General features: G+C 41.9%; 1 protein-coding gene across 2 annotated transcripts in view; it reads left to right on the forward strand.

The window, feature by feature from the left end:
• Window positions 1–24,492, forward strand: part of Atp13a5 (ATPase 13A5) — a 139,402-nt gene that overhangs the window by 55,669 nt on the left and 59,241 nt on the right. For both annotated transcript variants that reach the window (XM_039088300.2, NM_001191657.1), the window contains exons 11-14: window positions 2,409–2,566; window positions 4,190–4,378; window positions 8,174–8,235; window positions 10,608–10,758. In XM_039088300.2, the coding sequence (XP_038944228.1) occupies window positions 2,409–2,566; window positions 4,190–4,378; window positions 8,174–8,235; window positions 10,608–10,758 (560 nt within the window). The remainder of the gene's footprint in view (window positions 1–2,408; window positions 2,567–4,189; window positions 4,379–8,173; window positions 8,236–10,607; window positions 10,759–24,492) is intronic.

Raw genomic sequence — 24,492 nt, forward strand, 5'->3', positions numbered from 1 at the left:
AGAACTTGGCAGCTTCGGTCACATGGTTCTGGCTTTAGAATCAAGAATAGAATATTCCACTGAGACTAAGGAAAGCTGCGGAAGCCAGGAGTCTAGCAGGAGTATCCCTACATGGAGGCCCAGAAAGGACATTGTGTAAGTCAGCTAAGGTTGTACCTTGTGATGGCGGCCAGACTTGGTAATGTGTAAGAGTCATTCAGGTGGTATTGTTTTTGAAGGCATGAAAGGGTCTTGGAGATCGGCTGAGTTTTGGCACTGTGTGAATCCAGGAGATGCCATTGGGGGGGGGAGGTATTTAGTGTCAGTGGAAGGTCTAGGAATGAAGGGGTCATATAAAGAAGTTGAAGCTGGGCACCATAAAGAGAGCCTATGCGAGACTATTGGTGAAAGTACAGCCCTGGTGGAGCAGAAGACCTCATTATTTTGGAGGTGCCAGTATCATGGAGGACTACCAAGAACAGCAGCAACAGAAGCTGTGAAAGTGAAGCCTGGATTGCCTTGGAGACCTCAAGAGGTTAGAGATGCCAGAGCTGTGGGATACCAATTGAGAAAAGCTGCTAACAGGGAGTGGAAGCAGGCAAGGGAAAAAACTGTGTTTGCAGCCAACAAAGCTGAGAGGAGTTAGAAATTAGACATGGAGAAACGGAGTTTGGAGTTTGCATAGCTGGGCTTTGGTCTTGCTTTGAACTAGGACTTTCTCACTATGATGTTTTAGAATGGTAGCATATTCCTGTGATGTTCGAAGTATGTGATCTGCTTTTTTTATTTGGATTTTATAGGCAACTACAGTTAAGAGATTGCATGAATCTTTGAACTGTAAATTCTTAAACATTACTGAGACTGTGATAGACTATGGAGACTTTTGAAGTTGGACTAAATGCATTTTGCATTATGTTATGGCTACAATCCTAGGCCAGGGAGTGGAATGTGGTGGTTTTAATATGCTTGGTCCAAGGGAAGTGGTACTACTATTAGGAGGTGTGACCTTGTTGGAAGAAATGTGTCACTGTGGGGTGAGCTTTGAAGCCTCCAAGTGCTCAAGCTCTGTGCAGTGTGGAATAGTTTCCTCCTGGCTGCCTTTGGATCAAGATGTAAAACCCTTGGCTCCCCCAGCTATGTCTCCAACTACGTCTACCTGCGCGTGCTGCCTTACTTCCAGCAATGGTGATAAGGGACTAAACCTCTGAAACTGTAAGCCAGCCGCAATTAAAATTTTCTTTTATAAAAGTTGTCTTGGTCTTCTCACAGCAATAAAACCATAACTAAGACAGTATTTTCACTTTATTCACTTTATCAAGAAGCTGAGTTGAGAGACCATGCCTTTCGATGAGCACTTCCAAGGTACTTACATGGCAACTTAGAGAAAACTATGTCTCATTCTCTAAAGGCCAAAAAATCATGTTTGAGAAAACCATGTAAAGCAAGAAATAGGGCAAAGGCACACTTTATACTTAAAACAACAACAACAACAATAACAAAAAACAAAAAAAAACTTGACTCATATCCAAAGTGTAGAACTGCTAATCATTTTAGTCAATAAGTCAAACAGAAATGAGAATTTACTAAATGCTACATAAGTTAATGAATTAATGATGTTTGTTTCTTTAAGAAAAGTTATATGATATAAGAGACCAATGGTTGTACTTATGGTAACTTATAGTTAACTAGAGTGATGATACATGCTAAATGACCCAGTATTACAGGCTATAAATTACTTTTGTTTCAAGTGTGGATGAGGAATTGAGGAAACACTTTTTGATGAGGTGACATTTGAAACCAAGCCTGATAGAGTGAGGGGGAGTTTATCCAAGCATATGAAAGCTAGAAAGATAGTACAAAGTATAAAGTGTAAGGGTCTTCTGGCCCCGGTGAAGAGTTAAGACAGTCTGTCAAGATAGAAGCATATCATGTTGAAAGTGACTCTCAATATTATGCCTAAAATTTTGACCTGGAAGGCCTTGGGGTTTGATGAAGTCATGATGAGAAGCCTGTGCGCATATATTTTAAATAAGTCACTTGCCTATTGACTTCTGTTTTATTTAATTTTAAATTCTTTTATAACCTGTATCTGTTTTCGACACATACCTGCTTTCCCAGAGTTTTCTCTTGGCATCTCATTTCCTCTGGTCACAGTTTGCAGCAGCCAAGTCTACTTTCTTCACTCTGTAGATGAATGGATGGTTGTACTGTGGGGACCACTGAAGCATTGCCTCCAAGAACAAGAGGAATTAAATGGTGTTGAGTGAATGCAACTGATTGCTCTCCATGAGTTTTGACAAGGAAGGCAAACATACTGTTGGGTGAGAGTGAGGCTAGTTCCATCTCAGACTCTGGTGGCTCAGCCACTGTCGGATTTCAATGGTTCTGAAAGAAGCTGAGACTCTCTCCTTCTGTGGTTATCTTCCCAGGTTATAATACAGCAAAAGGAGACTTAGTGAGATCCATCCTCTATCCCCGACCTCTGAACTTCAAACTGTATAATGATGCCTTCAAGTTCATGGTGTTCCTGGCCTGCATTGGTGTTGTGGGATTTTTCTATGCCCTAGGTGTCTATTTGTACCATGAAGTAAGTACTGAGAGTAAGTCTTGTCAATCATAGTTTCAAGAACTTGACCTAACTCCAGAGGGTTAGATAATATTGACTGTATATTCAATAATTCTCTGAATCAATGCTGTCCAAAGGAACTTTCTTAGGTTGGAGAAATCTTCTATGCCTGCATTCAGCAAGAAAAGACTTGGCTGGAAATGCAGCTATCTTGGTGGTAGAGTGGCTGCCTTGCATGTACAAGGCTCTGGTTTCATTCCCATAAATATACACTCACTCTCATACACACATGCACACTCACATGAATATATATATTCATGGGAGTGCTTCTCTTCATTGGTAGCCAGGGAGGAAGTGACTGTCATTTGTAACCTCTGAGAGCTTTTCTGGTCCTGAGAGTCTGTTATACTGTGCATTCCTGTGGCCTTCAAGATGTTCTGGGATCCTACCTATGAACGGTCAAGAAGAAGAAAGTATAAGTAAAGCATGGGTATAAAGCTGAGCATGGTCCAGACTGGTATTACCAACGAATGTTGGGTGTTTGCAAATGTGCAAGGGACCAGAATATTGATGGATAATGACATAATCCCTAGAATTTCTAGTCAATGCTCCTGGGAAAATTGAATCTCTGAACAATAATTTCCAACTGGCATAAGGCTGCAGGGAGGTAGCCCTAAGGAGTCCAGTGCGTTTGTCACTAGCAGAACTAGGAGAACTGTGTCAAGGCTGTTGGAGCCAGACTGTCATGCAGTGTGGTGACCCGGAGAGCAGAAGTACCTATCAGAAAAGCAAAGTACGCCTTGGCACAGCCTGGAGTGAAGGTTTCCTGGACACAGCTCAACATGCAATCCACACCAATCTGACACCTTGCGGGTCAGAAACCTTGGCCCTGTGGTAGCCACTGTCTGCACTGGTCCAGGATTAGGCAAGTTTGAGTCTGCAGGATCAAAACTCATCGTGTGAGTAGCTAGAGAAAGCAGCGGTTGTAGGAATCAGGTAAATAATGCATCTGGTGCAGACACATGTCTGCCACAGGAAAAGAATCTAATTTTAGTACAGGCCTCCCAGAGCCAAGACCACACTGGGATGCTGTGATCCTGGCAACTTTGGTTCTACCGTTTGTCAGGTCATTATTCTGTCCATCGATGTAGCAAGTATAGCTCTGCCCCAGACAGTGAGCTGGACTTTGGACTTTGAGACAAACAAGGATTCAAAGCTCTTACACAGCTCATATGCCACAGATATTTGCAGGTATGTGAGGCAGAGAAATTTAAAAACTAATGTCAAGTTTCATAGTCAACAATTACGATCTAAGACCTGCCTGTGTGAGTTCAGATGGTATGGAGATATTATGAACAGAGGATAGATGGGTATTTACGAGGGAAACTGAGTCAGAGAAGGTCAGGGAGACGTGGAGTAGGGGTAAAAAGGTCTCCTTTGTTGGACAATAGGGACCGTGTATGTATGCTTTAGGGATAGCCCAGAGACCACACAATCCCACAAAGAAAGTCAACTCATCAGGAATCCTATAAGGTCTAGGCTTGCCAAGTGTTGTAGAAGGCCTCTGGGAGAAAGCAGGCAGCGGAGGAAGCGTGATGTCTTGCTCTGCTGTGCTAACCCATGTGTATCCTCTCCTCTCTCCAGGTTCCTCCGAGAGAAACTGTAACCATGGCTCTGATCCTCCTCACTGCCACTGTCCCTCCTGTGCTCCCAGCTGCCCTGACCATCGGCAATGTGTATGCCCAGAAGAGGCTGAAGAAGAAGAAGATTTTCTGCATCTCCCCACAGAGAATCAATATGTGCGGCCAGATCAACCTCGTGTGCTTCGACAAAGTGGGTTCCAAACTTACCAGGTTGGGAGTTGATGGTTTTGATGCATGGCACAACTAGGAAGGACCTCAGAGCATGGCTTCCTTACTGTTCCCACTAAACATCTGAGAAACTGAGGCCAGAGGCGGTCACAGAGGGAGGTGGTATGAGGTCACAGTCTAGAAAGCAAACTTGCTGGCCCAGAGGGTGGCAGTGTGGCATTCTTATCATAATTTCCTTTGCCTGCTACAGTTTAATACTTTCTGTGCCCGTGTTATGTTTCGAAACATTGTCTTGCAACAATAATCTCTTTTTCAGGCGAAAACATGGGGGGGGGGACTTCCATGTCTTAGAAGTGCCTTGTGTGGAACTTACATGAGCAGCCCCAGTAACATCCATCTACTGCTTCTTGAAATGACAAAGACAGAGTGGACAATAGCCAGGGTTGACATTGCTGTCACAACCTTCTCTTCTTTTTCCAGGGGTCAGGGATTCAGGCTAAGGAAGTACTCAGGGTCCAGAGAGATAGCAGAGGGAGAGCATGTACTGGAGGCCGATGGCTGCTGTTGTCAAGGACTACAGATTCCCACCACTCACCTATGGGAACCAGGAATTAGTCTAGCATCAAGCTCCCCTCCACACCTAGATTCTGGCCTCAGGTTGGACAGGCTGTACTGCAGTGGGCCTGGCTGATAGTTCAGTTCATTTTGTTCCGATAATTAATTAATACTTTAGTCGTTTGTCTTTTTAGCAAACCCCCTCTGCAGACCAATGCTGTACACAGTGCTTGTAGAGCAGCATGAGTAGCCACTCTAGCTTTGAAGACGTTTAACATCTAGCCGCAGATGTAGGGAATATGGTAGTAAGATAACTGTCCTGCTGGGATATGTGTGCTTAGTGGGGGTGTTGAGCAAGCATCAGCAGGTGCTTACCTCTGAGCTTAGAGATGGTCAGGTCAAAGCACAGGAAGGAAAAAGGCAACCAAGCATCTCATAGACCCAAGACCACAGAGTAAGGCTAGAAGCTGGACTATCCAGTGAACTGACACTAGAGGGCTGATGTGTGTGGCAAGCTAAGCAAGGGGCCATGTCTTGAAGGAGAGCATGAGGCCTTAAAACACATACTAGTAACATTTTCATAGAATTCTTTTGTTGCTCTTTTTATGGGAACTTTATGAAGAGACTGTTATAGTTTCTTGTTATTATGGTCAAACACTTACAAGCAGCAAGTTAAGGGAGAAGGGATTTGTTTTGCCTTAAGGATATGACAGGCAAAGGGGCACAACAGGAAGCAGAGAGCCAGATGGGGAGTGGAGGCAGACTAGATAACCTTCAGGACCTGTGCCCAAAGGTTCTACGACCTTCTGAAATGGCGCCACCAAAAATTCAAACATCCAAAACATTCAAAAACTGTCTAGGGCAGGGTTAACATTCAAACCATAACAAAAGGGGTATGGAGAGATAGAGAAGGAATGGGCAGTTTGTATACAACCGAAAAGACCATTTTTAGTCCTACTCCTGGAGAGCTGAGAGGATGCTGCATGAGACCTGGCCTGCTCCCCTTCCCCCTCCCCTCCCCTCCCCCTCTTCCTCCCTGCCCCCACATTTGGCCAAAGGTTCTCCTTCTCCACGAGACAGGAACTGGAGTTTTAGCTGAGCAATGGTCTGACTTTAGCCTCACAGTCAGATTTTAGCTCCTTGCCCGTTTTCCTATAGAATCTCTTCTTACGCACCCAACAGCCTTGGAAGCATCTTGACTACAGGAGGGTGATTTATAAACGGTGCCCCTTATATAATGTCTCCCCAAGAGGCTGTTATTTTACTTCCTGTGTGACACTTTCCTCTGCATCCTCCTGCCATCCTCTGCTCGATGGCCTGAGGGGCTACCTGTCCACCCACTTAGTCGAATCCCTTAAAGTGTGGTAGCATGCAGCTAGAACACCTGATGGGGCATAGCAAAATGAGGTCACTAACCCTGAGTTCAGAACTAAGTGTCTCCAGCACTATTTCAATAAAAAGCTTGGGCTGTATCTTTAAGTTTGTTTTTTTTTTTCTAGTTTTACATTACTGTTATCAACACAATGTGGAATTAGAATACCCCAGAATTAATTTCCAACCAGTTTTATGTCACTGGTCTGCTGAGTGTATTTGTTTCTATAGTATGCACCTCTCTCTCTCTCTCTCTCTCTCTCTCTCTCTCTCTCTCTCTCTCACACACACACACACACACACACACACACACACACACACACATCTGTAAGACAGATTTCTCTATTCAATTCAGCTTGAGCTTGAGCTCAGGCTTGAACATTATGATAAAGGTTTTTCCTTTGCTGTTCTATTCTCTTTAGAACGCTAATTAAAATTTCATTTTCTTTCTATCTGAGGTTATTTTTGTCATGTGGTTATTTTTAAATAGAGAAGTAACACGGTCTCGTTTCTTTTACCCTGTTGCCAAACCCCCCTGTGTTCATGCTCAAAACATGGATGCTTAAAAGCGTAACCTCCCAACGAAAACATCTCAGTTTGAATTAAGCTGCTAATTCCTTCTGAAATGGAACAACCCAAGGGGATTTGGGCGGCTGAACATGCAGGGAGGTTGGTGCCTTAGCGAAAGCAGGAGAAATGTAGCAAATTGCTCCTTTACAAAAGTCACCCTTGAGGAATGGCTCCTCTGAGCCTGCCGTCTCTCTTTGGGAACTGAAGGAACGCAAGAAAAAAAAGGATTCTTTAGTTCTGTCAGTTTGCTGAGTCTGAGTGGGCTTTATCTCCCCACATGCCTGGCAGAACTCACCAACATCCTTGCTGGTGGAGGAAGTTGTCTGGCCTTGGGTTCAGTCTTCCAGCCTGTGGACCACTGTCTCCTCGTGGGGGATAAATTGTCTGATTCTTTCCTGTTTGCTCAGTTGTCGGAGGAGAACTTTGTAAGCCCATGTCTGTAAACTGCCATGTTGATACAGTATGTTGTGATGACAGATGATGCCATCCAATAGGAAGCTAGGAAACCCAGTGTTTTGTATGTCGATGACTTTATATAGTGTGTGCAGGATCTGCTACTGTGAGCTGCCTCTGTCTGTACTTAGGAGTGTCCTGTCTGCCTGACCTGTGCTGGGCCAGCAGCACACACTCTACTTCACTCTGGGCATGTGCAGAGTGCTTAGCCTAAGGCTGCCGGACTACAGAAACAGCTGATGAACAACTGGGACACGAATGTACTATAACAGACTCGGTTCTATTTGCTTTCTGGGTTCCATTAACTGACAAATGCTTTCCTATAATACAGAGCATCAAATGACCATTTTCCTCTTGATCTGGCAATAAAACTCACTCGCAGGCATTAATTAACATTTATTATTAGCATTTCACTCCTGTCTGTGGGCTGAAAATTCTTTCTCAGCATTTCACCATGATCTGAAGGGTTACTGTTTTGGCCGTAGTTTCAGAAAATTATGGTGAGCCCAAAGGAAAAGGGTGGACCCACTGTTCTGGGAAAGAGGGGGAAGAACCCAAATTCTGCTTTGAAGAGACAGCAGGTGCCCCCCTGGGGAGCCAGCTGTGTGGTGGCTCTTGCTGAATCTCCACATACGGAGCCTCTCAGTGACAAAATCAGCGGACAGGACAACCAGCAAGGACAATCAAACAAAGCTCTTGCACAGTGTCATGTAGAAGTTGGAAGCTTCCAGGGATCCCATGCTAAACGCAGACGCTTTCGGATGACTAGTTCTGCTGTCGTGTTTTGGAGGCTTGGGCTTTGTTTAAAGCATGGCATCAAAGATTTAACTATTCTGCTTAAGAAAATCATTTACAACTTTTTATTCAGACAGGAACTCTTACAGAAGATGGGCTGGACCTCTGGGGGACGGTTCCCACTGCTGGCAACTGGTAGGACCCTAAGATGGGAGGTCTGGTGGTGGGCTGCTGTGGTGAAATCCAAATCCACCCTTCGCCAAGCTTGAGGGATAAGCTTCACACCGGCTCCCAGTTATTTTACCTCATTGAGTTAAATGTGCTCTAAGTCAGACAAAGAGAATAGATCTGCAAATTCGATGTGGAAGTAAATGAGAGAGAATGGGGGAGACGGGTAAGGGGCCAAATGAGTAAGACAGAGGATCAAGATATGGACTCAAGGCCATGCTTGATTACAGATCATAAGGCTTCCTGGGTGGCTGGGCAGACAGTTGTGTTCATAGACCCAGAAAAGGGCTCCATTGCCTCCCTGCGGAGTCCCCAGGCTAATGGGATAGAGGTGTGTGAATGGACTCAACTTCAATGGCTAACACAGGCTATGGAAATTATGACTTATAGAACAATAAAATTGCTTGATGTAAGATACAGATCTGATTTTTTTATGACACATGATGATTGAAGGTAGGAAGTCATTTTGAATTTTAGTTCATCAAGGGTGACTCTCTGAAAATTATGGCCTATGAGGTGGATTTAGAGTGCATCTGGGTATACATTTTATAGACCTGGGCTAAAGACTGTCATGGTAACACAAAGAAGGTAACCATATAGACACATACCCCAGAGCAGAGCAGGAGAGTGGAGGGAGAGTGGTCCTAGGTTTTTCCTGCAGAGCTGAGGTGTGACTTTGCACCTTCTAAATGGTGATGGTTTCCATCTTCAGCTTTGATTGTCCTACTTTGACTCCAAACAGTGGCTGAGGCAGCTGGGGATTCAGAGAAGTGGGCAGGGTTCACCAAGCTATTGATGGGGTTAGCTACGCCCTGAGCATAGAGCCATGTTGCAGAAGATGACCCCAGCTGAGCACAGGGAACATCTTGATTCCTAGCTCTATTTATTATCCTGGGTGTTCGGACTTATTGATTAGGCTTTTGACTAGAGAAGCAGGGTGCCTATGACCCAGGGCAGTGAGGGAGGAAGATGGTCTTTTACTTCCCTCTCCCATCCTCCTCCCTTGCACCTAGCATGCGGATGCTTCTGAGGGGTAGAATCAACTAAACATAATCAGCTTCAGCTTAAAACTAGGAGGAGGTGAAGGTAGATAATTCCAGGGTATATTGTCAGGGAGGAGAAGAAGCTTCAGTGACAGGAGTGTAGACTAGAAAGAAGTTTCTGGAAACAGTCGTAGACCCCAAGGAACTGAGCAATGAAAATCAGTCGAAGCCTCTGTTTGCTTTCAGTTGCTTGGGTCACTAAGCAAGCCTCTTCCTTCATGAGGTAATCTTCTGGGTTACCTCATGTACTCAGAGACTTCTTGCTTCGAGTATGTGACTATTCAGAGAGCTCCATGGGTTTACATGCAACACCACGAAAGTCCTGTGATTAGATCCAAGGTCCATGAAATTTGGTTTTTGATTGACCAGTGGTAATCTATATCAAAGTGGAAAATCCATATCCAGCTCAAAGACAGGTTATGTAAACATCACTCTGCAGGTAGAGTATAGCTATACCTGCAGAAATGCTATAGCTGAAAATTAAGTCCCAAGTGAGCAAAGGACCATGAGTGGAAAAATCCCCAAACAAGTAGAGTCAGAGCAAGAAACTTAGTCTGGCTCTGGAGTCAGGGCACAAAGGCTATTATATTGGTAGGATCAGCATCTGTAAGGTGAGATCGAGCTAGGACATGTCTGATGCCTTTGACCCAAGAAATCCCGGTGTAGCTACAGGTACACAGGTACAGAAAATAAGTCTACAATTCAGACATTTATTGATAATGGATCATCAATTTATTTTAAACCCGTGCTTTGTATGACAGTAGGAAAATATCAAAAGTCTTTGTTTTCCATGATCAAACCGTCATGTTGTGTAGCTGAGGGTGTTGTGTGTATAGTACAGTTTATAACACAACAGTAGTCTATGTTCTGAGCCTGTGTTCAGGACATTATTCTTTGATTCTGTCAGCTGCATTAGTGTGCACTGAACAAGAGGGACATGTTAGGTATTCAGAACCAGGGCTGCAGTGAAGTCACGGGGAGGCAGCATGGGTTAGCTCTGCCTAAAACAATTTAGAATCATTGCACATTTGATTTTGAGTGAGTTTGTGGTTATTGACATTCAGAAACGGCTTACTGTTGCCTTAATTTTTGGAGCCCCCACGTTCATTTAATCAGACCCATATGGGCTGTGCCCAGAGTTTAAGAATCAGTGGTATAGGCTATGGGAAAGTCTATGTGAAGAGATTAAAGGTTAGAGGTTAGAGTCAGCCAGCCAGGGTGCTGCCTTGGTAAGATTTAAGAGGAAGGGCATGATAATGACTTTATTGACGATTTTAACATTATCTTTTTAACCAGTTTCCAGGCAGTCCACAGCTTTGCCTCAGGTGAGGCTGTACCCTGGGGCCCACTGTGTGCAGCCATGGCCAGCTGCCACTCCCTGATCCTTCTTGATGGGACCATCCAGGGAGACCCTCTGGACCTCAAAATGTTTGAAGGCACTGGCTGGGTAAGGTGATGGTTATATCCATTAATCAAGGGAAGAAACCTTTATTGGCAGAACTGGATCCTTTTGAATTCAGTTACAAATCTAGAAAATGGTCACGCTTCATCATTAATCATTGTTATAAATGAACAATCATTATAAAGATAGATGTTTTTCCACATTTTATAAATATAGAGTTGTCATACAAAGTGCTGGGATTTATAATGACATTTCTTTCAACATGATGTATTTTGGTGAGCTGACCTTCCCTTCCTTATCCTTCCACTACATAAACAGCCTGTTTAGCATGTACATATCATATATATGATGTATATATGTATACACAACCTACGTCCTGGTGGAAAATATGTGTGTGGTACTTGGCTTTTGAGCCTGGCTTATTTCATTTAATGTGGCCTCCTGTTTCATTCAATTTTCATTCCAAGGGGCATAATTTTATTTTTATGAATGAATAAAGCTCTACTGTGTATGTATGCCACAGTTTCCTCATCCACTTAGTTATGGTCGACACTTGGGCTGGTTCTCTGTCCTTGCTGTTGTAGGCTGTGCCATAGCAAACAGGATCATATGGTTGTTCTATTTTTTATTTTTTTCAGAAACTTTACTCATACTTTTCATAGTAGCTGGATGATTTGTGTTGCTACCAACAGTATGTAAAGGTCCCTTTCCCCCTGAATCCCTATCAGCATTTGCTGCAGCTCGCTTCCCCAATTACAGTCTCTCTTCAATGTGTTAGCTTCCTTGGATGTGCAGAAGCTTGGTAATGTATGTAGTTCCATTTGTCAATTCTTGCTATTCCTGAGCTGTTGGAATCCTTTTCCAAAAGTCCACACCTGAGTCCTTGATGTGTTTCCCTCTAATAATTCTCAAATTTCAGGTCTTACATTAAAGTCTTTGATGCATTTTGATGCATACACATGCACACAAACATATATACATATACTCAGAATTCAGTGGATCTGACTGTATCTTATCTATTTCCTTGCTCTCCGTTCTGTGTTTGTGTTGGTGTCATGCAGGTTTTGGTACCATGGCTCTGCAGTATAATCTGAAATCAGCTGTTGTGACACCCCTGTCATCGCTTTTCTTGATTTGGGTAGTTTTGGTTCTCTGTGGTCTTTTGTGGTTCCATACAAATTTTAATATTGTCCCTTTTCTAGTTCTGTGAGGAACATCTTTGGAATTCTTATGGGGGATCAAATTAAATATTCAGTCTTCTCTTTGGTAGTGTGACAACTTCTGTAATAGGGACTCTGCCAGTCAACGAGTGTAGAAGGCCTATCCATCTTCTAGTGTCTTTTTAAATTGTGTTCAATGATGCTTAAAAGTTTTATTGTAAAGGGTTTTCGCATTCTTGGCTAAACGTACTCCTAGCTATTTTTTATTCTTTTGAGCAATACATCAGTTTATCTAAGTGTATTTTATTCAGCGAGGAAAAAATAATCTTCCACATTTGCAAGTGATATAGACTATTTAAAAAACAAGTCTAGATTCAGAAGGCAGTTAGACTTACCCTCATCAACTCTAATTTTCAGTTATTAATTGAAAGAGATTATTAAAGAATAAAGCATTATTCTCTAATACTTTCATTAACCCTCAGTATCTTGGGCCATATTTATTACAAACATTGAACGTTTGGAGACAGATAGTTTGCTCGCTAACATAGAAAGTTAATAAGTATCTCTATAGAGGCAGAGTATATTTTTTAAAAGATCTCTACTAATTTTTCTGCACAATAAATTTTGTAGAATACTATCTACAAAATAACACTGAGTTGTACACCAGGGTTAGCCTCTGTACACAGCCATAAAGTGCCTAGAAGATCTGAGATCATCTTGAAGAGGCAACTGTGCCTCTCCAATGAGCTCTGAGGGAGGGATGGCAGCCTGGCAGTGCGCTAAGACTCCAGACACAGGTGAGGGAGAGCAAGCCTAGGGACACCCATCACCAGCAGCCACTCTTCTGGGTAGAAAAGTCAGAAAAAGCTTCACTGTGTTGTTAGAAGTTGTTACAAAATTTAATACTCTTTTCATACATCTTATTTGTTAATTATTTTGTTTTCTGTGTATATTGCTATTAGTACTTAAGAATTCTGTATGCCATACCCTAGGCATGCTATGGAGCTGTTATGGATGAGATCAGTTTCTGGTTTCCTTCTTGCTGTTGACCTATGGAAAAGCTACTGCAATTTGCTTGTTGACTTTACGTCCTGCTGCTTTGCTGAAATCCTTCATTACACCCAAGAGTTTTACGGCAGAGGCATTTAGGCACTTAAGTATATGTCATCTGCATGCAGGGGTAACAGGGCTTCTTCCTATTTGAAGTCCTTTCATCGTTCATTTTCACTATGATTCATTGAGCAGAGTTGAGAGAGCACACACTCCTTTCTCATTTTCACTTTGCTAGGAGATTCAGGTTTTCCCCATTTGGTCTCTTGCTGCTTGTATGTTTGACATCGTGGGGTGTCTTTACAAACACTATGGTCAGCAGTGTTAAGCCAGGGGAAGTAAGAAGGAAATTCACTTCAACATGACCAGTAGCCAGTGTTGATATGAACTTCAAGAGTCTGATGCCAGGTAGATTATTTTAGGCATATTTAAGCATAGCATAATTTGATAAAAAGCACCCTGATGACAATTAACTCAGTCCATAGTGCACCACAAAGCATGATTACATCAAAATTCTTGTAAGATACAAGTAGCCTCTTCCATAAAGATGGGCTTTATATATTAAGTAAGAAAGCAGGCTCAAGGTAAACGTGCTCACGATAAAGGTCAAGGGGAGGAGGGAGCTATAGATTGATTGAGATAAACAAACTCAATATAGGAGTCCAGGGGAGCTATGGGAGGTGGGGGAACAAGGGAAGCACGCAGAGGTCACCAGGCTATTAACCACATTCAGTCCCAGGTTTCCCCAGTGCATATCTGTGAGGAAAGGCCCCACTCGGCTCCTACAGCCACAATAGCCATCATTCTGATGAAGTATCTTTGTTCTGCTCCCGGTTTGCTTCAGAGATGCTATCACATGCTATACTCTGTCAAAGGTCTTTTCTGCATCTTTGGAAATGATAAGTGATTTCTATCTCCAGTCCATCTGTGTCTTTGACATTTAATGATCTGTGTATGCCTAACTGCCCTTGGATCTCGGAATGAAACAGCTTCCTTATGGTTATGTGATCTCTCCAATGTCTTAATTGGTTTGGTTTACAAACATTTTGTGGGTAATTTTGGCAATCATAGTATCAGAGAAATCTGCCTGTAGCTGGGTAAGCTTTTTATTGGGTCCTTATACACTGTCAGGGTAATTCTACCTTCATAGAGCTAGTTGGCTTGGGTTCCTTTTCTTCCTATTGTATGGGATAATTTGAGGCTTACTGGAACCAGTGCTTTAAAGGTCTGGTAAAGTGTGGCAGTGAATTAGTCTGCTCTCAGCTTCCTTTTGCTGGGAGGTTTTTTGGTCACTGTTTAATTTTATTGGTTGTCGTGGATAGGAGTAAACCCCTTACATCTCTGGGTTTAACATTGGAAAATTATTCATCTCTAACCTACGTCTTCTAGACTTTACAGATTTTTGGAGTTTATGATTTGAAAATACTTCCTAGTGATCAGATTTCATTAGAATCTGTTGTAATATCTCCCTTTCTCTCTCTGCTTTTATCCATTTCTATCTCCTCTTTCTGTCAGTAGGTTTGACTAAGGCTTTATTCGACTTGTTATTTTTTTCAAAGAACCAGTCATTTGATTTTTTTTTAAAAAGATTCATTTATTTTATGCGTGTGAGTACACTGTTGCTGTCTTCAGACACACCAGAAGAGGACATTGAATCCCACTGCAGATGGTTGTGAGCCACTATGTGGTTGCTGGGAATTGAACTCAGGACCTCTGGAAGAGGTGTCAGTCCTCTTAACCACTGAGCCATCTCTCCAGCCCCATTTGATTGTTTTTAACTGCCCTGTGATCTTCATTTTATTGACGTCAGCCCTAACCTTATATTTCTTTCCATCTACTGCTTTTGGTTTTGGTTTATTCTTTCTTTCTTTTTTCTTTCTCTTTGCCATTCTGGTTTTTCTTTTTTTTTAATAAATATTTTTTTATTAACTTGAGTATTTCTTATATACATTTCGAGTGTTATTCCCTTTCCCGGTTTCCGGGCAAACATCCCCCTCCCCTTCCTTATGGGTGTTCCCCTCCCAACCCACCCCCCATTGTCGTCCTCCCCCCAAGAGTCTAGTTCACTGGGGGTTCAGTCTTAGCAGGACCCAGGGCTTCCCCTTCCACTGCTGCTCTTACTAGGATATTCATTGCTACCTATGAGGTCAGAGTCCAGGGTCAGTCCATGTATAGTCTTTAGGTAGTGGCTTAGTCCCTGAAAGCACTGCTTGCTTGGCATTGTTGTACATATGGGGTCTCGAGCCCCTTCAAGCTCTTCCAGTTCTTTCTCTGATTCCTTCAATGGGGGTCCCGTTCTCAGTTCAGTGGTTTGCTGCTGGCATTCGCCTCTGTATTTGCTGTATTCTGGCTGTGTCTCTCAGGAGCGATCTACATCCGGCTCCTGTCGGTCTGCACTTCTTTGCTTCATCCATCTTGTCTAATTGGGTGGCTGTATATGTATGGGCCACATGTGGGGCAGGCTCTGAATGGGTGTTCCTTCTGTGTCTGTTTTAATCTTTGCCTCTCTATTCCCTGCCAAGGGTATTCTTGTTCCCCTTTTAAAGAAGGAGTGAAGCATTCACATTTTGATCATCCGTCTTGAGATTCATTTGTTCTAGGCATCTAGGGTAATTCAAGCATTTGGGCTAATAGCCACTTATCAATGAGTGCATACCACGTGTATTTTTCTGTGATTGGGTTACCTCACTCAGGATGATATTTTCCAGTTCCGACCATTTGCCTACGAATTTCATAAAGTCATTGTTTTTGATAGCTGAGTAATATTCCATTGTGTAGATGTACCACATTTTCTGTATCCATTCCTCTGTTGAAGGGCATCTGGGTTCTTTCCAGCTTCTGGCTATTATAAATGAGGCTGCAATGAACATAGTGGAGCACGTGTCTTTTTTATATGTTGGGGCATCTTTTGGGTATATGCCCAAGAGAGGTATAGCTGGATCCTCAGGCAGTTCAATGTCCAATTTTCTGAGGAACCTCCAGACTGATTTCCAGAATGGTTGTACCAGTCTGCAACCCCACCAACAATGGAGGAGTGTTCCTCTTTCGCCGCATCCTCGCCAGCATTTGCTGTCACCTGAGTTTTTGATCTTAGCCATTCTCACTGGCATGAGGTGAAATCTCAGGGTTGTTTTGATTTGCATTTCCCTTATGACTAAGATGTTGAACATTTCTTTAGGTGTTTCTCAGCCATTTGGCATTCCTCAGCTGTGAATTCTTTGTTTAGCTCTGAACCCCATTTTTAATAGGGTTATTTGTCTCCCTGCGGTCTAACTTCTTGAGTTCTTTGTATATATTGGATATAAGGCCTCTATCTGTTGTAGGATTGGTAAAGATCTTTTCCCAATCTGTTGGTTGCTGTTTTGTCCTAACCACAGTGTCCTTTGCCTTACAGAAGCTTTGCAGTTTTATGAGATCCCATTTGTCGATTCTTGATCTTAGAGCATAAGCCATTGGTGTTTTGTTCAGGAAATTTTTTCCAGTGTCCATGTGTTCCAGATGCTTCCCTAGTTTTTCTTCTATTAGTTTGAGTGTGTCTGGTTTGATGTGGAGGTCCTTGATCCACTTGGACTTAAGCTTTGTACAGGGTTATAAGCATGGATCGATCTGCATTCTTCTACATGTGCCCTCCAGTTGAACCAGCACCATTTGCTGAAAATGCTATCTTTTTTCCATTGGATGGTTTTGGCTCCTTTGTCAAAAATCAAGTGACCATAGGTGTGTGGGTTCATTTCTGGGTCTTCAATTCTATTCCATTGGTCTATTCTATTCTATGTGTCTGTCTCTGTACCAATACCATGCAGTTTTTATCACTATTGCTCTGTAATACTGCTTGAGTTCAGGGATAGTGATTCCCCCTGAAGTCCTTTTATTGTTGAGGATAGTTTTAGCTATCCTGGGTTTTTTGTTATTCCAGATGAATTTGCAAATTTTTCTGTCTAACTCTTTGAAGAATTGGATTGGTATTTTGATGGGGATTGCATTGAATCTGTAGATCGCTTTTGGTAAAATGGCCATTTTTACTATATTAATCCTGCCAATCCATGAGCATGGGAGATCTTTCCATCTTCTGAGGTCTTCTTCAATTTCTTTCTTCAGTGTCTTGAAGTTCTTATTGTACAGATCTTTTACTTGCTTGGTTAAAGTCACACCGAGGTACTTTATATTATTTGGGTCTATTATGAAGGGTGTCGTTTCCCTAATTTCTTTCTCGGCTTGTTTCTCTTTTGTGTAGAGGAAAGCTACTGACTTATTTGAGTTAATTTTATACCCAGCCACTTTGCTGAAGTTGTTTATCAGCTTTAGTAGTTCTCTGGTGGAATTTTTGGGATCACTTAAATATACTATCATATCATCTGCAAATAGTGATATTTTGACTTCCTCTTTTCCGATCTGTATCCCCTTGACCTCCTTTTGTTGTCTGATTGCTCTGGCTAGAACTTCAAGAACTATATTGAATAAGTAGGGAGAGAGTGGGCAGCCTTGTCTAGTCCCTGATTTTAGTGGGATTGCTTCAAGTTTCTCTCCATTTAGTTTAATGTTAGCAACTGGTTTGCTGTATATGGCTTTTACTATGTTTCAGTATGGGCCTTGAATTCCTATTCTTTCCAGGACTTTTATCATGAAGGGGTGTTGAATTTTGTCAAATGCTTTCTCAGCATCTAATGAAATGATCATGTGGTTTTGTTCTTTCAGTTTGTTTATATAATGGATCACGTTGATGGTTTTCCGTATATTAAACCATCCCTGCATGCCTGGGATGAAGCCTACTTGATCATGGTGGATGATTGTTTTGATGTGCTCTTGGATTCGGTTTGCCAGAATTTTATTGAGTATTTTTGCGTCGATATTCATAAGGGAAATTGGTCTGAAGTTCTCTTTCTTTGTTGGGTCTTTGTGTGGTTTAGGTATAAGAGTAATTGTAGCTTCATAGAAGGAATTCGGTAGTGATCCATCTGTTTCAATTTTGTGGAATAGTTTGGATAATATTGGTATGAGGTCTTCTATGAAGGTTTGATAGAATTCTGCACTAAACCCGTCTGGACCTGGGCTCTTTTTGGTTGGGAGACCTTTAATGACTGCTTCTATTTCCTTAGGAGTTATGGGGTTGTTTAACTGGTTTATCTGTTCCTGATTTAACTTCGGTACCTGGTATCTGTCTAGGAAATTGTCCATTTCCTGAAGATTTTCAAGTTTTGTTGAATATAGGCTTTTATAGTAAGATCTGATGATTTTTTGAATTTCCTCTGAATCTGTAGTTATGTCTCCCTTTTCATTTCTGATTTTGTTAATTTGGACACACTCCCTGTGTCCTCTCGTTACTCTGGCTAAGGGTTTATCTATCTTGTTGATTTTCTCAAAGAACCAACTTTTGGTTCTGTTGATTCTTTCTATGGTCCTTTTTGTTTCTACTTGGTTGATTTCAGCTCTGAGTTGATTATTTCCTGCCTTCTACTCCTCCTGGGTGTATTTGCTTCTTTTTGTTCTAGAGCTTTTAGGTGTGCTGTCAAGCTGCTGACATATGCTCTTTCCTGTTTCTTTCTGCAGGCACTCAGCGCTACGAGTTTTCCTCTTAGCACAGCTTTCATTGTGTCCCATAAGTTTGGGTATGTTGTACCTTCATTTTCATTAAATTCTAAAAAGTTTTTAATTTCTTTCTTTATTTCTTCCTTGACCAGGTTATCATTGAGTAGAGCATTGTTCAATTTCCACGTATATGTGGGCATTCTTCCCTTATTGTTATTGAAGACCAGTTTTAGGCCGTGGTGGTCCGATAGCACGCATGGGATTATTTCTATCTTTCTGTACCTGTTGAGGCCCGTTTTTTGACCAATTATATGGTCAATTTTGGAGAAAGTACCATGAGGAGCTGAGAAGAAGTATATCCTTTTGCTTTAGGATAGAATGTTCTATAAATATCTGTTAAGTCCATTTGGCTCATGACTTCTCTTAGTCTGTCTACGTCTCTGTTTAATTTCTGTTTCCATGATCTGTCCATTGATGAGAGTGGGGTGTTGAAATCTCCTACTAGTATTGTGTGAGGTGCAATGTGTGTTTTGAGCTTTAGTAAGGTTTCTTTTACGTATGTAGGTGCCCTTGTATTTGGGGCATAGATATTTAGGATTGAGAGTTCATCTTGGTGGATTTTTCCTTTGATGAATATGAAGTGTCCTTCCTTATCTTTTTTAGTTGAAAATTGATTTTATTTGATATTAGAATGGCTACTCCAGCTTGCTTCTTCTGACCATTTGCTTGGAAAGTTGTTTTCCAGCCTTTCACTCTGAGGTAGTGTCTGTCTTTGTCTCTGAGGTGTGTTTCCTGTAGGCAGCAGAATGCAGGGTCCTCTTTGCGTATCCAGTTTGTTAATCTATGTCTTTTTATTGGGGAGTTGAGGCCATTGATGTTGAGAGATATTAAGGAATAGTGATTATTGCTTCCTGTTATATTCATATTTGGATGTGAGGTTATGTTTGTGTGCTTTTCTTCTCTTTGTTTTGTTGCCAAGACGATTAGTTTCTTGCTTTTTCTAGGGTATAGCTTGCCTCCTTATGTTGGGCTTTACCATTTATTATCCTTTGTAGTGCTGGATTTGTAAAAAGATATTGTGTAAATTTGGTTTTGTCATGGAATATCTTGGTTTCTCCATCTATGTTAATTGAGAGTTTTGCAGGATACAGTAACCTGGGCTGGCATTTGTGTTCTCTTAGGGTCTGTATGACATCAGTCCAGGATCTTCTGGCCTTCATAGTTTCTGGCGAAAAGTCTGGTGTGATTCTGATAGGTCTGCCTTTATATGTTACTTGACCTTTTTCCCTTACTGCTTTTAATATTCTTTCTTTATTTTGTGCGTTTGGTGGTTTGACTATTATGTGACGGGAGGTGTTTCTTTTTTGGTCCAATCTATTTGTAATTCTGTAGGCTTCTTGTATACCTATGGGTATCTCTTTTTTTTAGGTTAGGGAAGTTTTCTTCTATGATTTTGTTGAAGATATTTTCTGGTCCTTTGAGCTGGGAGTCTTCACTCTCTTCTATACCTATTATCCTTAGGTTTGATCTTCTCATTGAGTCCTGGATTTCCTGTATGTTTTGGAGCAGTAGCTTTTTCTGCTTTACATTATCTTTGACAGTTGAGTCAATAATTTCTATGGAATCTTCTGCTCCTGAGATTCTCTCTTCCATCTCTTGTATTCTGTTGGTGAAGCTTGTATCTACAGCTCCTTGTCTCTTGTTTTGGTTTTCTATATCCAGGGTTGTTTCCATGTGTTCTTTCTTGATTGCTTCTATTTCCATTTTTAATTCCTTCAACTCTTTGATTGTGTTTTCCTGGAATTCTTTCAGGGATTTTTGCGTCTCCTCTCTATGGGCTTCTACTTGTTTATTTATGTTTTCCTGGAATTCTTTCAGGCATTTTTGCGATTCCTCTCTGTAGGCTTCTACTTGTTTATTAATGTTTTCCTGTGTTTCCCTAAGGGAGTTCTTCATGTCTTTCTTGAAGTCCTCCAGCATCATGATCAAATATGATTTTGAAACTAGATCTTGCTTTTCTGGTGTGTTTGGATATTCCATGTTTGTTTTGATGGGAGAATTGGGCTCCGATGGTGCCATCTAGTCTTGGTTTCTGTTGCTTGGGTTCCTGTGCTTGCCTCTCGCCATCAGATTATCTCTAGTGTTACTTTGTTCTGCTATTTCTGACAATGGCTAGACTGTCCTACAAGTCTGTGTGTCAGGAGTGCTGTAGACCTGTTTTCCTGTTTTCTTTCGGCCAGTTATGGGGACAGAGTGTTCTGCTTTCGGGCATGTAGTTTTTCCTCTCTACAGGTCTTCAGCTGTTCCTGTGGGCCTGTGTCTTGAGTTCACCAGGCAGGTCACTTGCAGCAGAAAAGTTGGTCTTACCTGTGGTCCCAAGGCTCAAGTTTGCTCGTGGGGTGTTGCTTATGAGGTCTCCGCAGCGGCAGCCACCAGGAAGATCTGCGCCGCCCTTTCCGGGAGCTTCCGTGCACCAGAGTTCCAGATGGCGTTTGGTGTTTTCCTCTGGCGTCCGAGATGTGTGCAGAGTGCAGTCTCTTCTGGTTTCCCAGGCGTGTCTGCCTCTCTGAAGGTTTAGCTCTCCCTCCCACGGGTTTTGGGTGCAGAGAACTCCATTCTTGTTTTTCTAAGAGGTAAACTATTCAATTATGTAATTGACTTTTCCCTGATTATTTTATTATATTATTTATTTATTTTGCATCCTGATCACATCCCCTAGTCCCTCCTTTTTTCCCAGTCCCACCATTACAAATACCTCCCACCATTACCCCTCCCCAAACCGGAAGACCCCCTTGGATATCACCCCACCCTGGGAAACCCAGTCAATGTAGGCCTAAGCACATTTTCTCCCACTGAGGCCCAACTGAGTAGTCTAGTTCCGGGAAGAGAAGCCAATGTCAGGCAGCTGAATCCGACAGCCTCCACCTCCAGTTGTTAGGGGACCCACGTGAACAAGCTACACATCTGGTACAAATATATATGGGGCCTAGGACCAGCTCCTGAATGCTCCTTGGGTGCTGATTCAGTCTTGTGAGTCCCCACGGGTCCAGGCTCCTTAACTCCGTAGGTCTTCTCGTGGTGTCCTTGACCCCTGTAGTTTGCTCAATCTTACCCCAGACTCTTCCACAAGACTCCCAGAGCTCCCTGATGTTTGGTTGTGGGTCTCTGCATCTGTTTCCCTCCTCTGCTGAATGAAGCCCCTCAGAAGACAGTTTTGCTAGGCTCCTGTCTGCAAGCACAGCAGAGTGTTTTCCCTAACTTGTAAGCGTAGAACCTCATACTAATTCTTGTCCCTTAGAACTAGCTCTGCTACGTTCTAAAAGTTCCAATAAATCATGTTTTAATTTTTATTGACTCTAAGAGTTTTTGGTTTCCTTTCTGACTTTCTCAGTAACACATGGGTCATTCAAGATAGTATTATTTATTACCCATGCACGTGTCGTATTTCTTGCCATTGATTTTTGGTTTTATTCTACTGTAAGCTGATAAGATTTAAGAAAATGTATTTTTTTAAGACTTGGTTTGTGGCACAGAATTTGATCTGGTTTTTGAGAAAGTTCTATGGGCCGCTGACAGCAATGCATATTTACATCGGAGAGGTAGAATGACAGCAGATGTTTGTTAAATCGGTCCACTTGAGCTCTTTGCTTTATGGTGCTGTTGAACAATGAGCTTTCTTTGTAGAGTTTCTCGCTGTGGTGTTTTATTGAGGAGAGTAGGGAATTGAATCCACACAGTATTATTGTATATGGGACTATCTATGATTTTAAGTGTGTTTTATGTAATTGGGTACCCAGCATCAAACCTATATCTTTAAATTTTTAACCTTCTTTTACGTTTTTTTTTTCTTTTTTTCGGAGCTGGGGACCAAACCTAGGGCCTTGCGCTTGCTAGGCAAGCGCTCTACCACTGAGCTAAATCCCCAACCCCTAATTTTTAACCTTCTTAATGGATATTTTCTTTTAGTAACATCCTCTATCTCTTTCAAACTTTTGGTTTGAAACCTACTTTGTCAGGTATGGCTAATCCTGTTTGTTTTCTGGATCTGCTTGTTGCAGGATGCATAGTTTTCCACTCTTTGATTTTTTTTTTCAGTTTTCCTGTGTGTTTACCAATGAAATATGTTTCTCACAGTGAGCAAATAGTTGGATCTTATGTTCTGATTCAATCAGGTGGTCTGTGTCTTTTAATTAGAAAGTTGCAACCATAATCAGGATTATTGTTGAAATATACCTGCTATTTCCTGTAGTTTTGTTTATTCTGTGGTTGGTTTGAAACTACTTGTTTTTTATTTTGCTGGCCTTTAGGGTTTGCTGGTTTGTTGAATTGGGTGTTTTTGACTCTTTCCTAATTTTTATTTATTTGTCTGTTCTTACAGAATTTTCTTTCTTTCCTTCCTTCCTTCCTTCCTTCCTTCCCCCCTCTCCCTCCTCCTCCCCCTCCTCCTCCATCACCATCTCCTCCTCATTATCTCATGTTGTGACTACCCTCCTCTTCTGTGTGTAGAATTCTTATAAATATCTTATGTAACTCTGGCTTAGTGGCTATGAAATGCTTTAATTTTTACTTATCCTGGGATGTCCCTATTTCTCCTTTAAGTTAAAACATAATTCTCCTGGGTAAAATGATTTTGGTTGGCAGTTCTTCATTTTGGAACTTGAAATACTTCCTTCCTGTTTTCCTGGCTTAAGCGCTTTTGGCTGAGAAGCTTGTTGCTATTCTGATAGTTTTGTTGTTGCAAGTAAGTTATTATTTTTCTGTTGTGTTAACATTTTAATGTCAGTCTCTCTTTTTTTTCCTGTCAGGTTCATACAGTGTTCTAAATGCTATATATGTTATATGCATATCCTTAAATTTTGACAATTTAGCGAGAATTTTATTGAATAGTTCTTCTTTGCCTTTAGTTTTTTTGTGACAACTCCCTCCTTCTACCCCTATGAATTCTTAATTTTTCTCTCCTGATCATGTCTTAGATTTTCTTCAGGCAGTGATCATGTTTGTTTGGGTTTTAACATTACTATCTGAAGGAGACAGTTTCTTGACCTGTCTTTTCCTGGGGGTGCTTTCCGTTGTGTGCATGTGTGACTGATTCACGTCTTAGACTTTCTTTTCCAACATTGATGCTTTTTGACTTCTTCAAAATCTCTATTTCCATGCTGAATTCCCGCTCCCCTGTCTCCACATGTATACAAACCTGTGCGTGTGTGTGTGTGTGTGTGTGTGTGTGTGTGTGTGTGTGTGTGCGCGCGCGCACAGGTATGTATGTGGGCAGAGGACAACTTTAGGCCTAGTCCTCATCTTCCAGCTAACCTTCCTGTTTGTACTGTGGATGCCAGGCTACCTGGCCCACCAGCTCCTGAGGTTTTTCTGTCTCTGCTTCCCATCTCACTGCAGTCATGCTGGGCTTACAGGCAGGCGGTCCACGTCTGGCTTTATGTGGATTCTGGATTTAAGTCTTGGCAACAAGCACTTTACCTGCTGAGCTATCTCCCCAGCCTCTAAAATAATCTCTTGCTTCATTCATCTGCTTGTTTAATTCTTCATGAAGTCATAGAACATTTAAAAGTGGGATTTTGAATCATTTATTTGGTATTTCGGTGACTTGTTAGGTTTTTTTGTTGTTGTTATTGTTTGCTGTTGTTGTTGGTTTGTTTGTTTTCAGTGTTTAGGAACGGTAGCCTTTGGAGGCCTTTGTTTTCGCCTGTGGTCTGCATGCCTATTTGGGTAGATGCGTCTTTCATGGCTCACCCACCTTTTGTACATATTGTTCCCTGTGGATCTTCTTCCTGAAGAGTTCTCTCTTGAGCTTATGATCTCTACTCTTTAGGCCAAAGAAACAAAGGACAGGAAATGATTTCTCAACAGATAATAGAGAACAAAGCAATAGGTCTGTCGTTTACACCCACGATCAAGGTAGAGAATAACAGAGCTACTGAGAACACAGGGGCGGTGTTCAAATGTTATTAAGAGTAGGGATATTGATAATCAAGAAACGAAAATGAGAGGACGTGAAGTAGGAACGGGAGGCAAAGCACAGAGGGCT

This window comes from Rattus norvegicus, chromosome 11 (genome assembly GCF_036323735.1).
Source record: "Rattus norvegicus strain BN/NHsdMcwi chromosome 11, GRCr8, whole genome shotgun sequence".
NCBI lineage: Eukaryota > Metazoa > Chordata > Mammalia > Rodentia > Muridae > Rattus > Rattus norvegicus.